Source organism: Lepisosteus oculatus, chromosome 20 (assembly GCF_040954835.1).
Source record: "Lepisosteus oculatus isolate fLepOcu1 chromosome 20, fLepOcu1.hap2, whole genome shotgun sequence".
Lineage (NCBI taxonomy): Eukaryota > Metazoa > Chordata > Actinopteri > Semionotiformes > Lepisosteidae > Lepisosteus > Lepisosteus oculatus.
The window spans coordinates 2,863,498-2,882,087 of NC_090715.1; the positions used below are offsets into that span (position 1 = coordinate 2,863,498).

General features: G+C 38.4%; 1 protein-coding gene across 2 annotated transcripts in view; it reads right to left on the reverse strand.

The window, feature by feature from the left end:
- Positions 1-18,590, reverse strand: part of rpgrip1l (RPGRIP1 like) — a 62,962-nt gene that overhangs the window by 14,397 nt on the left and 29,975 nt on the right. For both annotated transcript variants that reach the window (XM_015368670.2, XM_069181258.1), the window contains 9 exons: positions 17,904-18,021; positions 15,263-15,715; positions 12,963-13,114; positions 12,322-12,676; positions 11,153-11,364; positions 9,663-9,758; positions 8,894-8,980; positions 7,658-7,826; positions 6,865-6,962 (listed from right to left, as the gene is read on the reverse strand). In XM_015368670.2, coding sequence (XP_015224156.2) covers positions 6,865-6,962; positions 7,658-7,826; positions 8,894-8,980; positions 9,663-9,758; positions 11,153-11,364; positions 12,322-12,676; positions 12,963-13,114; positions 15,263-15,715; positions 17,904-18,021 — 1,740 coding nt within the window. The remainder of the gene's footprint in view (positions 1-6,864; positions 6,963-7,657; positions 7,827-8,893; positions 8,981-9,662; positions 9,759-11,152; positions 11,365-12,321; positions 12,677-12,962; positions 13,115-15,262; positions 15,716-17,903; positions 18,022-18,590) is intronic.

The following is an 18,590-nucleotide window of genomic DNA, read 5'->3' on the forward strand; positions in this document are numbered from 1 at the left end:
TCACAGGCATTTTACCAGGTTGACAGAGAGAAATCCACACTGTTCAATCTCCAGCAATGCAGGTACAAGGCTTCAGCTGGCAATATTACAAGGATTAGCATGGCATATGAAATATTTAGTGGATCTTTTTTTTTCTAAAACCTAATAAATCAAATGACTGCCAAATGTCATTAAAATGATGGTCTTTTGACTGGAAAAAAAAGGCTTTTCATATTCAAATTTGGGAAGAAAGAGATGAAAGAACAGAAAGGTTACTTGGTTTAGCTAACAACCTCTCATGCCCTACATTCTCATGTAGAGGGAAAAAAAGACACGGGCAGCATTGTCTAGCTTATTTAAAGAATGCAGTCGTCTATATATCAAAGGCCCTCACCATTCTTTTTGTGTTAGGTACAGCTTTCTGCCTGTTGTTTTCATTAGGCAGGCAGTCCTTTACAGGGTGTCAAAGTGCTGCAGATGAGATGACAAATATGAAGATGGCCAGCTGCCTTTCTGACAGCTGGCATGAAATCCATTGTCTCCTGTCCTTCATTTGCAAATCAGCTGACAGTCATGTGAATGCCATTTTTCTACCATGTGTCTTTAAGTACAGATGGGTGTATAAATTCCACCAAGAAAACTGACCTCTTTCCTTCCTTCTCCCCCCCCCTACTGTCAGTGCAATAAGACCTTGTGCAAAAATACAATGAAGACTAATTCTCTTTTTAATTCACCCGCGACCCGAGCTCAGAGCCTCAGACTGCGCAGAAATCTCCATTGTTTCACTACGGCCTCATGAGAGCTCAGGAGAGGCACAGGCTTGATCTTACCATATGGAAATACACAGAGATGACTTGGGTTTGGGTCAGAGGATCTTCGGTTTTAAGGTGTGCATTAGCTAACCTCATCATGTAAGCCAATCTGCCATTCACTGGAACACAATAGGGCCTTCAGTACAGAAAAAAAGGGAAAAAAATGAACCAGTGTGTCCCGCAAAGGAAGCAATAATCCCGAGATGGAGCTGACAGTAAAAGTCAATAAACATTGTTACACGTCTTCCATGTCTCTCCTTGCCTTTGATCGAGGTCTATTCAGTAAGCCTTTGGCATGGAAGAGATTAAATCAGTGCACAGCACTGCAGTTTAAACAAAAACTAACCAGTTACAAAACAATCCCACACAATGTTATAAGCATCAGCATTTGTTGGTACAGTAGCTTGAGTATCATTTGACTTCCTCGGCTGTTTTCTGGCTGAATTTCTCTTGATTATGTTGGATTTCTGCCACTAGAAATTTAAAGACCTTAAATTCCTTCCAAACAGCCACCTTTTCAAACGCACTGAGGCTGAAAAGAGGTGATACCACAGACAGAACTGGGCCTTGTGTGAATTTAGGCCACTTTGCCTTATTGTTGGCACATGTGTCATTTATTTAAAGGCTTTTTTTACTCTAATTGTTGTGGGCTTTTCCAAATGTATGTCAGAGAATTCATTTTATCCTTCTGGGAGCTGCAGTCTCATTTGTCTTTGTTTTCCATGGGGTTGATGTATAACACACAGTTTAGCCGGGGTATGGCTCACCAAACCAAACAGCAGGTACTGTAAAAACAGTGAAAACCATAAGAAAATGGAAAAAAAAGATTTTATATCAGAGAAAAAAGAAATAAACAGAACAGCTAAGTGAAGTGGAGGTGTGTATCAATCTAAGTATCTCCAGATAATGGAGAACTGAAAAAGCCATCTAACCTGTCATCACTGGAAACAAAATAATGAAACACCAATTAATGTCAGTGGTTGTATAGATCCTCTGCAAGACCCCTGGCTCACAAAATTGCTCATTAAGAAGAGCAGGCTCCAGGTGTCACTGCTGAACAGCAATAGCCGGGACTATATGAAATTAAATCTAGTAATAACGATGGGTAAAGGTGTATACCATCATATTTTTTTCTTATGCAGGGTAATTAGATTAATCCGTGGCTATAAAGATGTGTTAGCATGTATGAAAAGACAAAAAATGATTTTAAACCTTACAAATGAACATGACAGCAATGGTGGAGGACGTTTCTATACAAGTAAAGAGTAAAACCCCAAATCTGCCAAATAAAAATCAGAATTCTTCTGTTCTAAGAAGACAGAGAGTGCCCTTGTGGTATCGTGCCCTTTCTTTTACACAAGGCTCCAAGCCCTTATATTGAACAGAAACATAAAATAAACGGCTCTACTCTGGAAAACGTACATTGAGCTTTGCATTCCAGTCTTTGCAGTCACACTTCTGAATTTGGAAAAGCACTCCCTGCACTCACCCACTGTGCACAGTGACTGTTGTCCATTCGACAGATCGCAGGGGTGCAATGGCAATAATCCGCAACAAGAAAAAAACACTTAACAGATAGTAGCACAGTGTCTTTAACAACATCTAATGCACTGCTGGATTTTGCCACAAGCTACAGATTAATCACTTCTCCACCATGTACAGTTCCCTAAGCTACTGTTTGCATTGCCATGCTGTGAAAGTAATATGTACTTGCTAACGAGGAAAGAAAAGACATACAGTATGCTCATGGTTAGTCAATACATGCATATACCGTCCCTTATACTTATGCAAAAGCTAAATAAAAAAATGACAAAAACCTGCATTTTAAAACAAAATCTGCTGAGACAAATCTAAATGCAAATGTCCACTGTTGATGTCTTCCTTTTTTATTACAAGGAACCGAACAAAGCTTTTAATCAATGTATTATACATCAAATTGATAATGTTAACTCCAGATTATTCAAATATATGAAATATTCATGGGTAACTGTCCAAAGTTTTACATTTACTTGACTTTCTTCTCCATTAATTATCATGCCTGGGAGCTTTTTAGTAAAAGGAGCAGCCATCAGCTTGACTGAACTTGACAAGGCAGTATGGCCCAATTACACCGCTGCTCTGCAGAGCTTTGATGTAGTGGAAAAGCAGAGAGATAGGGGCAAATTGTACAGCACATTATGTTAATGACTTGATTTAATCCAGCCACTAAACTTTATGTAGCCTGTTAAAGAAGATGCTAACACTAATTATGGAGCTTTGGAAAGGGAAAGGAGGGGACAAGCATTTCACTTCGACAAAGTGTGGCTCATAAATGTTGTAAATGAAACGAAACAAAATGAAGTTATCTCTGTTTAATTATACATCACAGGCAGGAGAAAAGGTGAGGAGAGGCAAAAGCGGTGTGGAGATATTGCAAACCTGTTGGGTTTCCTTTTTAATCAACGCATCTGAGAAAGAGAGCAGCCCTACGTGATGAGCTTGATGATATCATTCCGTAATTAACATGTCACTTCAATTACAGCTCTTAAAATGGAATTGTCTTGGGTTACAACGCAGAGCCCCGTCTGCTTTGCTAATTAGTGTGGAATTACAAGGTCTAGTGAGTCGAAAGCACTCACCACTCCTGTGCGGTTATAGATTTCATCAGTGCAGCTAAACATAAACATCCTATTATTAAGAGTCAAGTAATCCGAGGGCGAGCACTATGAGCTTTAGTTAACAAGATAGGGAAACAGCCATACGATGTTGTGAAAAGGGAAAATGAACACTTGCATTGGATGCATTTTTCAAACACATTACAGAAAACTCTTACATTTAAGGATTCATTGTTCCAAAAAAGAAAACAAATCCACACAATACGCCTGCATTTGAAAATGTACATAATCTAAATTTTAGACACCTCTGATCTCAAATAGACATTCATGTATAGCCCGAAACCAGTTCAATGAACAGAGTCAATTTAAACAGGAAAGCCTGCCATAAGGAAAGCTTTCTTTTGCTTTTTTATAATATTACATACCTTCTGTGTGCGTGTGAACTGATAAATAAATTCATCCATGTACACCTCTAAAAAAGCTGCTGCTCAGGATGGCCTCTGAACTGGAACATGAGTCATAGTTTTTGAATGTTATGGACATGCTAAATTCAGGCAGTACAATAACATTTTAGAGTGTTTCCTTGAGCTAAGGGCTGTCAAACAGACTTACATGGTGTGTTTGTGAGGGGCGGGGTAAAAAGAAATAACTAAAATTACCCCTGTCACTTTTTGAGCAATGTCTTCAAATGTTAAACAATGGGTATTGTATGTAAAGTGGTACTCAACACACCTTTCTGATTTTTAATGGTTTAAAAACCAGGTCTTCAGCACTGGGTTGAGTCTCTGAACATCAATATCACTCAGCTTTTACTTTTTTCATGTGCTTGCAAAGATATTGTAAATTAGCATGCAAAGATATGTATATTAAATTGTCACCTTTTAATGGTAATTAAATGGTTTGATTGGTACTTGCTGTGCTGAAAGGTTACTGGTGTGAAAAAGAAAATCAATATACAAACCTGAGTCTTAATTTAAGTGAAATAAGAGACTCTGAACTGACAGCCCCATTCTCCTGAGCACTGTGCACACATGTGGTTCTGACTGCATTACTGTGAAAACTATTCCTCCCTTTAATTAGCATGTAGGGCAGGAGCATTTTGATTTGCCCCACTGAAGAGAAATGTCATGGAGAACTACAAGTGGCTGTTATAAAAGCATTTCTCAGACGTACTGGAGATCTGCGATGCATGCTCAATTATATCTTCTTTCTTTGACTATTCTATCACCTCTAGCTTCTCTATTTCACTGGGGGCCAAGCCTGAAAGTGTACAGATTAAATGTTTAACAGTTACCATACAAGGAGCACCCTTTCCCCCACATTTTGATGCTTTTGTTGCTGAAAAAGAGGGAAACACAAGCCCTGCTTTTCCTAGAATTCAACCTTCCTCAAAAATAAACCAAATGTATTCAATAAAAGGGACTTGCTATCAAATCATATATGTCATACAGTACACAGGCTTGACTAAGTAATGATTCTTTTAATTATGATTCCTGCACCTAAGAATATTTAGATATTTAGAATATTTCCCTGCATTTGGAATATGTTTCAAGTACACAGGTCAGAAACACAAGAGTGCCAGCACTTCCATGTTTGCTTCCTGATGTCACACAGAAGCAACCTTAGCTCTCGTAATTGGTAGTCTGTAGCACATAAACAGAATAGTGCAAATTAATGAGTGTTTCATTGAATTTTTTTCCTCCATTTGACATTTGTTTGTTGTTTGAGATATTAAAACTCCCAGGGCATAGCGTTTTTCACTAAAATATCTTGCTGCAATTTTCAGCAGGAACTGCAGAACAGACTTTATGAGGTTTGCTTGAAATTTGTTGGTGGTAATTCTATAGAATGACAGACACACACAACTATGAAGGTTGAGTGTGTTATGCTGTTCTCTAAACCGAGTGACATACACAAACTTTAGATGCCAGTCTGAGTGACTAGTGCATGCCCTTAACTGCTTTCAGTGATAAGAAATTCCACATCACCGACATCATGGCTCACTTGGGCTAAAATATCGATGTACAACATCAGAAAAGCAGAGCTCAAATGACTTGGTATGCTTTGTCTAATCAAAAGGATCCATCAACTGTTTTCAATAGTTATTAAGACTAGACGCCAAATCAAACACAGCTGATGATAGCTTTGTAAGTCATTGAGCTACGAAAAACTTTTTTTACACTCACTTTTTAAAGTAGCTTATTTCCATGCAAACTAATTTTTAACCTGTAACTTTTAAAGCCTGAAAAAAAGAAGATTTGGGAAGAATGTCTGAAATAATTCAGTTGTTAAAATTTGTTACCTAATACCATTAGAGGTTATCAGTGGTACCTGAGACATCTCCCTGGGGTGTAATCTGAGCAAACCAATTATCTTAGCTCTTAAGGGAAGAATGCTAAACCTCCTCAGATCAGAGCAGGTAAGTGGATCCTTACCTAAGGATCAGTTAGTGTAACTCAAGCAGAGGCTGACGATTTAGAAAATACAATTAGACCTGCTGTAAGCAAGTAGCAACAAGTCATGCTATAGGTCTATGGATATTTTTGTGTGATTTGTGCGAATGCTTTTTAGAATGTGATATAAAACACAACATCACTAAGTTTAATATTAGTCAAATATTTATATCTACAATGGAACACATAAAACGTCTCACAATGCAATATCCCAGTTCTTTTCTAAACATATTCAAAATTCAGGTTACAAATTTGCATGAAAAACAAGCTGGGCCCGAGATGCAGGCAATCTTACAGAAAACATTTTAAAAAATTGATAGAGTCAGAAAATAGTTTGTTTTCAGCTTGTTATGGTGGATGACTCGCTATGACACTTTCAGTGTGAGTAAGCAACATTTGAAGCCAAGTAAGGAAAGAGCCAAATGACATCACAAAGAAATTTTCTGTCTCACTTAATGTTTTAAAATTTGAATGTAAACCTACTCTGACCCCCAGAGTAATGTGTGATGGATTAACTAGTTCTTACATAAAACTTCTGGCACACATATTTCAAAACATACACCTACTGTTGTTTCTTTCTAAAAGCCAATCCTAACACATGAAAACCAAGAACAATGAGGTGATTGCTTGGACACACAAAGAGCTATGATCATTAAAAACGCAAAGATGCAACATAACCCAAACCATTTTTGCTACCTTTGATTGCTTTCTGATTTGAAAAACAACTGAGATTCCTTTGGTAATGTTTTTTTAAAATGGACTTAAGTTCTGAAAGAGGTTTTAATCAACTGAGAGAGAATAGTTCAATCTAGTTTTCTTAAATAAAACTTTCATTCCCCTGGCAGTGTAGAAACGTGAAAGAGATATGTAAGTGTCCCCTAAGTAGAGCAGCAAGTTTGCTACTGCATTATCTGAAGTGGCCTTGATGTAATAAAACAAGCAGAACAACCTTGATGATATCCCATCTATATTTAAAAAGCCCAAGACCACATGCAGTGGAGTGAAAATGTTTGCAATTCTACCGACCTGCTTTCTGCCTTGAGATGCCTGGGCTGGAACAATGCAGTCATCACTGTCCGAGAGTATTGATTCATTGAGATCAGCAGCCGGTGCATCCTCCCCTTCTGGGAAAGGTGTTAGAAACAATTATAATTACAGGACTTATGAGGGACGAAGGGGAACCTGATAGCTACAAATTGGCAGGATCAAGAAATATGAAGTTAGACAGTCACACTGATTTAGATTTTGAGGGAGCTAAGTCAATGAGAATTGACAACAGTAGGAATAACTGTCTGCATGGTATTTTCTCTGTCTTTTTATTGCTTTATCCATAGGTAGCTATTCAGGAAAACCACAGCAAGATCCACAGAGTGAGATGTATTACAACTGGACTTGAAAGGTGCCTTCTTGTACAAGGTCAGGATATATTAACATTTATGTTGTTGCTGTTCCGAACCTATGGAGAGAATATCGATAACAGCATCCCATCCAATATTTATACATTTCCTGAGCCTTAAGCCAGACCTGCACAAAACACTAGTCATTTGCACATTAAAGTGAATACAAACCCTATAGTAGCTAACAAATTATTTTTTCCCTTCGATTAGTGAGGGATTTTCTACCTCTCCTCCTCTACTTGACACTCTTGGGTGTAGTGTGAATTCTGTATATAAACCATTACATGGCACTCAAGAGACAGGAAGTGGCAATGATCAAAGGTCAGTTAAAAAATATGGAAAAATATATTTTACAATACGTCAGTTCATGGACAACTGAAGAAAGCTGCGCACGTAGAACAAAAGAGGAACACGAGACCAACCTTCCTGCTGAGGGAGCTCCTCCGAGATGCTGGAGTCTTCCTCAGAGGACAGGGAGCTGTGTGTGGCCAGCTGCCCCTCCGAGAGCCGCGACTCCTCCTCCTCCTCTTCCTCGCCTGTTTCCTGTGCGGCCGGCGGCTGTTCCTCGCCGACCTCCGGCTCTGTCCTGGCCTGAGGAGATGGACACAGGAAGTGTCAGGTAACTGGTACCTTCGTTTCCGAAAGGATGGAACTCGCAGGGGTTGATTAGGCTTATTAAATGCCGTCTCGCTGATTGCACAGGTATCAATTAAACTGAGGCTTTTAGTGAATTTATTGATCTTTTTCTGGGTTTGTAAACATAATCATAATCCCATGAAAAGGACAGTGTAGGCTCGGAACTCTGTTTCAGGATTTGTGGTGATACAGTATCGGAGCCTCATGACGCCAGACCTCACTGCCTTTTCCGATCAACAGGGACCCAAAAACACATAAAAAACATCTGTTCCCATCCTCAAACCTCAGCCGGCTTTTCAAATTCTTCCACTGATGGGAGTTGGTTCAATACGTTCCTTTATCCTGACCTTAAGAATTCATTCCACAGTAATGCTAACTATGTCCTATTTATTATTAGTTTTCCCCCTGGGAAGTTCCAAGACAAGGCTTGGGATACAGACAAATTACTGAATCAACTCAAAAAGACTAATTAAATATTTATTTTCAGATGGAAAGAATCCAAGTTCAATATACACAAAAAATGTGTATTTATTATATTCCCTTGACAATAACAATGTATCATGCACTGTTCAGAAATTATTTTGAGCTTTTTAACCATTAGCCTAGACCATGTGCAGCCAATCTCTTAAAATAGATCAGACAAAAAAGAAAGCATTTGGACATCATGCCGATTTCTCAATTCAAGAAATAAACAGCAGATTCATCGATTTATCATGTGTCAGCAAGAATCCATTTCTAAATCAAAGATTTAAGTTTGCATATAATATACACTTGATAAAACCGGCCTGATTTCAGTGACTAAGGGGTCTAACCGTTGACCTGTTTACGATGAAAAGATGAGGCCAATGCTCATGGCAAAAATTCTGTCTTCAGTCTGTCAAACAGAAGAAAGTTGTTTGACAAAATTCATTTTCACTTGTTCGACAAGTTTTTGCTGACAATTAAAACATGTGTTGATGCATAGTGCCACTGTGTTAGCGAATTGGTCCAATGTGGAAAAGAATGCCTTGAGCATACTGTACCTCTGTGGGTTGTAGTGGAGTCAAACCCTGGGTTTTTTCTTCTAATATTTCATTTTCATGGTCAGGGTGTGGACTGCTTTCCTGAACCTTACCGAAGAAAATCAAAGAACAAGATGATCTCCTTAGTGGATGACATAATACAATTGGCCAACAACATGAATATACTGATTATTTTGTTGAGTGTCGCAATTTTATTCATTTGTATTTGCCAAATTGGAAATGCCTTCCACATCATTATCATTTACTGAAAATTCTCCTTATTCCTACTTCTTGTCAAGCTGTATAATTAACATTGACAATGCAGTTTGGGGGGATTTTTTCTCCTGCCCAAGGGATATGCACTTACAATAAATCAACAGTTTAACTTTGGCGACTTCTAATATTTAGAGGGCTGGCCTAGGAACAAAACTAATAAAATTCTTATGATTACTTGGTGACACTGCTATTGAGAAAAACAAAAAAAAAACAAATATATCCAATCTAATGATTGCAAGAGCTGCCTCAGAAAGATTAGATGTGTTTATGTAAAACACGAAGGGAAAATGGCCAATAAAAAAAGTTGCTCTGTACTTTTAAAATGAGAAAATCATTTTGTGGAGTAAAAGGACTTCAAAACCCAACATAAAATATTTTGTTAACTACCAAAAGGGGACAAAATACAGTCCACAAAAACATTCTGATGAACAAGCATGTTTTTTTAATACTAATATTATTTTTCCATTTCTAACCAAACAAACTAAAAATGAAAAAACTTATTGGCATTACTTACTGGACTTTCAGGTGCTCTAACGTCAACGAATGACACTTTCTTGCTACATGTTTTGTCCTTTAAAGGTACCTGACGCCTGGGCTTTGGCTGAGGAACCTGGAGGCAAGAAATACGGGTCTGACCGTTATGATATATGGATGTCTGACCTAAAGTGAGAATTTTACTTTTAAAATAAAAAAAACAATGTTTTAACCAAAACAAATACAAAAAAATAAATGATATTGCAAAACTACACAAATCTTGTCTTCCTTAACATGTGACCAGTACCGTCTTGTAACTTAGAATCTCAAAAAGAAAAAATGGGAAACTGCCTTTTTTTTTTCCCTAAGTTGCATAAAAAGGAAAATCCATGCACATTTTGACGTCTGTTTGTCAAAACTCATGTGCATTCAGGTCTTGTAGACATCCACAGCACATGCTGTGGTTTAAGGAACAAATTCATCTGTGCTTTATGTTTAATTAATTCTATTTTCTTAAAACAAATGCTATTTGTTCAAAGGCAGAAACATAAATGACTAGTTATAGATGCCTAGATGTGAGGGACAGCAATATTCTATAACTTCTTTATGAGGCAGGTAGGCTTTAGTGATCACAGGTAAACACCAAAGCAAAGACCTTTGTAAAGTTCCAGGTCACATTTAGAGATCACCCTTCTCAAACAGAATGCACTTCTTAATTACAGTTATCTAGATCTGGAGAACACAAATAGACGAAGCAAAATTCATACTGAAGCAAACAAATCTACGATCCAAATTATCCTGAATTTTTGTAAACTGAAGATTCTCTTAGGCACAGACACAGCATGTCTATTTTGGTTTGTCATAAATAATCTGTTCCTAAAAAACCAACACATAAAACAAACCGATAAATTATATTTATGTGAGATAGTGCTGCTGTTATTAAATGTTACTGAGGTTTGCCGAAGACATGTTTCTCATTTAGCTTCCCACTAACTGTAAGAGCGGAAAAGCTAATGATAAATCTAACAACACTGACCTTTTAAACACAACAGGAAAGTTAAAGAAAATAAGCGAATCAAAGTGTATGGCATTTTGTAATTTATTTTTTAAAGGTTTCAATTATTCCACAAACAGTTCCCACAATTGCCTTGGCCAAGATGTTAGTCACCCTTTGCCCTGTATGTCACAGCTACTATGTAACACAGTAGTCGGGGTCAGATGATGTCAGCAAGCACTGAGTATTCTAACCAGTGTCTGAGTGTGTGCAGAAGCAGCAGATAGGGCCTGTCAGACCCACTTCATCTGAAAGATGAAGATTCCTGTTCACACAGCTTTATTGGCTTTTGAGACGAGTTAAAAACACGCATATTGAAAGACCTAACGAATTAAAAGATTAATTATGGTTATTCAGCACAGGATGGGTACCGAGTGCAACCCAATCCATGACCGGCCCCTTCACATAACCTGTAGGAAGTTTTTTGGGGGATAGACAAGAGTGTGGTGACTCTGGTAATTCAGCCTGATCATTACCTCTCTGACGGACGTGGGTGAAAGGGCTAAAGAAGGCGACCCTGTATTTTCCTCCTCGGCAGTTAACTTCTCTGGAACCTCCTTGGGCACAAACCTGGCCTGTTCTACTGTCATGGAGCAGCCGCTTGGTGGGAGGTAAGAGAACCGCCATTTCAAAGTCACGTCAATGGTCCCACTTGTCTGGCCAGCATGGTCCAGCAGCTCAAACGTCCCTGTGAATATGGGGAACACGATACCATGCCTGGATCTCTTGTAACACTCCTCTTGTTAACTATGGTACAAACATTCTGAATACCTGTAGTTCTACATACTGTACACACGACTTCCCGAACTCTGAGACACCAGATGAAAACCTTTGCTTCGTGGTGAATTTTAGGCAAGGTTTTTTATTTCAAGAGCATGCTGAATCCCAACCTTGAAGATTAAACCAATGAATAACTTGTTTTTCAATGTTATAATTATTAACAGCTTGTTTCTTTGGTCACAGGACATATTACTACGTTACGTATTGGTGGAAAGGTTTTGCTAAATGTTGCTGATGAGCCATCTAACCACTGATCCTAGTCAATGGCTGCTTATTTTCACAAGGGTAGCCATAAAGAGAAAATAACTTGGAAACACAAAAAAGACATTTGGGAGTGCTCAGGAATTTATACAAAAGCTAATCTTTTAATTAGCCTAGAAGAAATAATAAAACACAGAACAAAATATGAGACGCCAAAGTATTACAGAACAGCAATATTATTCACCGAGATATTTTCTTTTTAAAAATATGCTGCTCATTAACCATAGGGGTAATTGGCTAATTTCCTAGTTTGGGGGGAAAAAAAGTTTACTAGGCACAATTAAACGCAAGCATTTATTAAAAATAGGTGTGTCTAACACACTCACTGTAAATTAGAATTTTTCGACCCTCTTTTATGTGGAGTTAGTGTACTGCTGTGAAAACAGATGGACCTAAACATAGTAAGAACCAATTAGGTTACTCTGCCCAAGTACTTAAAATCGCAATCGTAATTATGCGCCATTAAGTACCTTTTACATTTTTTCCTGATGCTTTGCAAAGGATAATATAACTCCTTAAAATACACAGCCCAGAGGAAATTTCAGATGATGGGGGAACACGTCTTTACAGGTATGAGACTGATATGTGTGAAAGAAATCCTTACCAATGATGCCTTTATCGTGAGCTAGAGACATAAGAGGCACTTTGGCTTTTCCCAAATACAGATGTCCCTGGGTGTCCTCATCATCAAACACGTAGAGGGAGAGTGAGTTGGCTTTCAGATAGCGGTCCAAGTCAGCGTTCATTGGCACAGAGAAACTCATGTGGTCATCGAAGTGGGGGTCATTACTGCTGGGAATGATGGGTGTGTCGTGGTCGGTGAAGTCAAAGAACTTGTAGATGACGTATGGGCTGGGCTGCCGAGCCTTCAGGTTATTACAGCGCCGCACTGTGATATGGAGCTCGTTCAGATTGCCTTCAGCCAGTGGCGGGGAGAGGAGAGGAGGGGCTGCCAGAGCCTAGGAAATCACATGGGGGAGAGCAGCATTTTGACTCCAGACAATAACAGCAAGGCCAAGTGTACGATTGACCCAACAGAAAAACTAAATGCGTGAAAGCAAGGAGGGCAGCATCCTCCGTATTGACGAGTCCTTCTTCAGTCTCTCTATGCCAAATATATAAATAAAAAAGCAACAGTGCGAAAGCATCTTTTAGCACTCGACCCCATGAATCAGATGTAATATCTGAAGAGGAATCAAGCAGGAAATTGGCCCCTGAACTCTATTTAAGGAGTGTGCAGTGTACCTGTTGTGTCTGATGTACGTCTCTCTGATTGGAGCTCAGGTAGCCTAGAGCCTTTATGCGCTCTTTGTACAAGCGGATAGCCTGGTCCATAGGAAGTCGGAGCCGCAGCCAGTACTCCACTGTGCCATATGCACTTATATCTCCTCTGACACCTGCAGAAAAGAGTAAAAATCATTATACCACTTTGCAATAAACACTGCAGCCATTAACAATCTTTTTCAAGAAGAAAACCTTCTTTTCACTTGACACAGGCTGGTTGGCCTAATCTATGTCAATAACCATCAGCATTTTCCCAGAAGTGACATATCCAGTGTTCGTACAGAGAGAACTGAAGAGCATCGAAACATTAAATGGGCTTGAGACATAAATTATAACTTCACATAATCTCTATCCTGCAATTAAAATTAGTGCAGTCATTGTAATCATCCGATTTCTTTTTTGTGTAATGGGTTTTCAGGCCTCAGCTTTATAAGTTTGTTTGTTTGTTTGTTTTATTGTTCAATCATGGAAAACCGCAAGCAAGGATGAATGCCAGGGCAAAACAGTGCCACCACACACAGCCAAACCAAACCACTAAGTTTAACTGCAGTGGGTTCCTACTTGTAAAACACAGCTTGGCTGGCAACAGAAATTATTTTTTAAAAACACAAACCTCACGAACTAAATGTTCTCAGATACACACTGAGCTCTGCAGTTATAGCTTGGATGGGTTTAGCTAAGACACATTCATATTGAACTGCAGAATGATTTAATGCTGATTCAGCCAAGGCATCGATTTCTGTGGCAAAAGAAGCAGCTCTAGAATGAATGACTATTAAAATGTTAGAAAAAGAATCTGTAAACAATAAGCTAACCTTAGAGTCCACAATATCTATTGAAAAAATACACAGAATACAATATATATAAAATATAGCTTGTGGAACTTAGGAATTGATTTCTGAAATGGATTCATGCTTGTGTACAGAGCAGTAAAGACTCAATGGAACAGCATGCAAGCATCTTCCATTTACACACATTATCTTTAAATAATTTTATTGACTTTGGCTCGCAAAGTCAATTTAGTTAAACCTTTTTAGTCCAAACTGATTTTGTAAATGTCACTAGGGGTTCATTTAATGCTCTAAGCTCATTCTTTCTGGGAGGAAATCTGTCTTATTTCTCCTCCAGCCACCAATACATGAGTTTCTTTTCAGCACTTTAATTTTACTCTAGTGAAACACAGTTAATAGAGATAAGCAATTTAGAGTGACAGAATAAAGTCCATAACTGGTCTATGCAACTATCTAAGGCTTTTAATTTCTTTTTAAACTAATAATGATAACATTGGATTGCTCAGTACCACCCTACAACATCTCTGTCCACAGAAATAATCAAACTAAATAATTCCATGTACTGACATATTCATATATAACTTTAATTAACCTTCACAGTGATAAAAAATAGAGCTGTATACTTCAATAAAAAAGTAAAAAAGTCCGCTTTTCTGTGCTGATATTAATTAGAATTAGTGAGTCATTTAATTCATGCACACAATGGTGGGTACAATGATGTAACTGTACTTAGTTTGCAAACTGTAACTGCCAGATGATAAAATTTCACCAGAAATCCTTTTATTTGGATAATAAAATCATGAAGCAGGGTGGTGGCTGCATCAGATTCGCAGTCAGGCCGTGTGGGGATGCTGTGAATAGCAGCCCGGGAAGAAAGTAATAAAACTTGAGCATTATGCAGATAGAAATGAGGCCAGTCAATAACTTGGTGACGACCACCCTGGCAATCTGACAGTTCAGGGCCACTGAGGAAACACTGCACTAAGATATATCTGCCGTGTTGACCACTGTCATCGATGTGAATATCCTTAGGAAAAAAAAAAACATTAATGCATACATTATGAATATTTTATTTTTGGCTATTGTTAACAAAAAAATATTTTTTCCCCTCAAGTATTAAAGCTGGCATAGCCTGCTATTCTCTAGAACACACGTACACATGGGACCACACAGCTGATTCTCAAACTGTCCTCGTCTAGGACTGACAGACTTTTAGAGTGAATACCCCAGCAGAAATTTCTTAAGAGCTTAAAGGAATGCATTATTTAGAATAAAGCCTTTCATCAAGAAGAAAAATACACAGAAAGTCTGAGGTGGTTGGCGATGAATAAATTATAAATAACATCACTAGTGGATCAATTTCCAATTTGGTCCACATGAGACAGTGATGAGTCGGCTATGTATTTAATGTCGGCTGGCAAAAAGACAGAGATAACCAAGTGATACTGCATGTGGGCGATGTTCACTTACCCACCAGAGCAGAAGAGCCAAAGACTTTGCCATTCTTCTCCAGGATCTCGCGCAGCTGCAGCTGGCCGGCCGCAGCAGTCTGGTAATCCATACCGCTGGCAAGCTGCACCTCCAGTGTGACCGCGCCGGTCTGGAGGTACTGCAGGAAGAAGTCGTCCACACGCACCACGTATTGGGAAGTGAAGTCATAGGCTGGCTGGGAGCCCCTCACCACTGGGGTGGCCTGCAGCTCGAAGTCATAAAAGGCGTACGTACAGAACGTGGTGGGCTCCTGGTCCCCCAGTGCCTCCAGAGCCTCAGGGGAGAAGCGCACTTTGCCGATATGGATCTCAAACAGGTTCTCTCCCCTCGCCAGGTGAACCGTTTCGTCAAACTCGTCTGCCTGGTCTTCATCTGTAATCTCGGGCCTGAATACGTGCTGCTTGGTGCCGTAAGCAATGTCTTTTAGTTGGGCTGTTAGAAAGATTGATGATTAAAAAAAAAGTTTTTTTTGAAATTTCAATTTATTTTTAAGGCAGTCACAAAGTATAACTTGCAGAGCCAGGGGTTTATGGGGGATTAGGTTTTATATAAAGACTGTGTTCTTATATAGCAGCAGTAAAACATTTAAGTATGTGATATTTAGCTCTGTGGTGAGCACTGAGATTAATAAATGTATTATATTATTTCCCTATAAAACTCTGTAAGTACATCAAGATTAAAATAATAAAATCTAGTGATCCACAAACTCTCTATAACTGTTTTGCAATAAGTGCTGCAAATTGTTTACAAGGGCCTCAATAGGCCCCAAGAGTTATTTTGCATAAAACCTTAATAGAACAAGTTTGATTAATCTGTATTCTGACCAGTTTTAGCCAAGTTTAGTGGAGAATAGCACCTCCTAAAGGGAAAGCATAGTCTATAGCAATTCTAGAATACAGGCCAGTCCCTGCAAGGCAAGGGCAGTCTGCCAAGAAAATCTGTAACTATTTGGTGTTGTTGTGAAATGCTATTATTTAACATTATGTCACTTTTGCGCCACATCAGCGCCACTTTGTATAATGTATAAATTAGCAGTCCCCCTATCTAAACCACAGTAGATTTGAAAGTAGCTCTGGTACAAGGTTGTGCAATGTCTCCTTCATAATTCAATAAAGATCAAGATTGTTTCGGCAAGTATTGGCCAGGGAAAGACATTTCACCAAGAATTGAAGTGCAAATGTTTCAGTGCACAGACTGGTTTCGATTTTCATTGTCATATGCTCTGTGTTATATTAGGGTTGAAAGAGCTGGTCTAACGCCTAATGTGCTCATGTTGGCACAAGTGCATCAAGCGGAGTGTGCACCAGATGTCTTTTGTAAAGCTCATGACACAAAGTGCTCTGACTGGTTCAGGGTTCTACATTCTAAATCACTGCACTACACATGCAAAGAGGCAAAGGGCAGAAACAGAACAAAGTAATTCAGCCCATACAAAGTCAAATCTGATCTGTTTACACTTCTTTCAAATCACCTCAAAATTAAAAAATGCATCTTAATCTTGTACCACACGTATAGTACAGTATGTAGAAAAAGAAAAAGACAGAATAAAGGTCACATACAGTATTAAGAACCTGTTCTTTGCATTGTGAACTTTATCTGTTAACAAAATAACACTCTTGTACTGCAGTCCGTGTTCCTAGTACAATTTCTTGACTAGTAGCCACCTATAATCCTGTATAAATGAATTGCCTTAGTGAAAGTGTACTTAGCAATAAAGAAGAAAAGGTCTGCTACCACTCCACCATTGCCCTGGAAAACCACAAAAATATATACAATGGTAAATGTGCGTCATTGAATTGGTATCTAGCACAACATTTACCTTAGCTCACACAGATCTGTTGACAGAAATCAGTGTGGCAGTGACACTGTGATATTTCTAAGCTCACAGCCAAACAAATCAGATTACAAATATTTAAACATTATTCTCGGGTAAGAAAAAAAGTGTGACGAATAAGGCTGAACACAGAAGGGGCCACCATGAATACCTACTCTGTGCAACATGTGTCATGCAGACTGTGAGCGGGTGTCAGCCATGTTCGTGTTGTGTTGTGCACGGTTTTTTGTTTGTTTTTTTATTATTTACAGCTTGAAATTTAACAGAACTAAAATAATCATGTTTACCACAGCAGTAAATACTTAAAATATTATGGTTTCTGGCTTCGTTGTTGACACAGCAGTATTTTACAGCTGTAGATATTTGCTCTGTCTCGGCAATTAAAATATCCCAATGAAATGTATTCAGAATGTATTCCACGGGTGAATTTTAAAAAGATGGACCATAGAAATAATCTAAATAATGCAAAAGTAAACCATCAGTGAGGGATAAGAAAATGGTACTAAAAAAATGTGTATATTAGAAAATATAGAATATAAAGTGTATATATAAATGATATATAATATATATTTGCATATATAAAAATATAAGTAGTAAATAAAGTAAACAAACAAGTAATGGGTTTATTCCATGCTGAAAAGAGAAGAAAGAAAACACATACAAAGTAAATATTTTAAAATGAAGTTCAATGGAATTCTTGTTTTCAAGTTCTTATTTCAGTTTAAAAGAACTTTTTAAATACACGGGCAGTAAGCATATAAATGTAAAACTATGGTTTTGATATACCTTCTAGTTTCCGGATTCGGGCAGCTCTCATGTCGAGCAGCTGGGCTAAGCGCTCATGTTTCATCTCATATTCTTGCTTAATATCTTCCATCTTGCGGGTCACAGCTTCAACCTCAGTCTTAAAAATAAAAGTATTACAATTTGAACACCTGTAATGGTCACAGAAAGTCTGCAGGCATGAAGAAACAGCCATGGCAAAAAACAGTGAACTGGAATCCGTCTGCCCCAGAGATCGAATTAGGACACCGGGACCAAAGGATGCAAAACAGCTCTACAGCAGAACAAATCTGTTTCTGTTGCAGAAGTGATGTTCTTTTTCCAACATGAGATCCACCTTTCTGTACCAATCATACTCCTGGTGAGACACGGCAAAAACTCACATTTGTGTTCATCATCCAACTACATTGAGGGAAACTGCCATCCCATTTCCCTTGAACTTGTTGATGTTGGACACCACAGTTGAAACTGGGTTGTCTTATGGATTTATTTATAGCTACAATCACTAGAATCACTGAGGATGATATTTTTTCAGACTACTCTCTTCCTCCATGTTCATGTGGTGCTGAGTTTTTTGCTTCTATGACCTGTGTCCTTTACCCCATGGCTATCAAGGTGATTTCCAGACGCTACTGTAAACTCTGACACTGTGAATTTCCATTTTTTTTTAATCGACTATTTATTTACAAC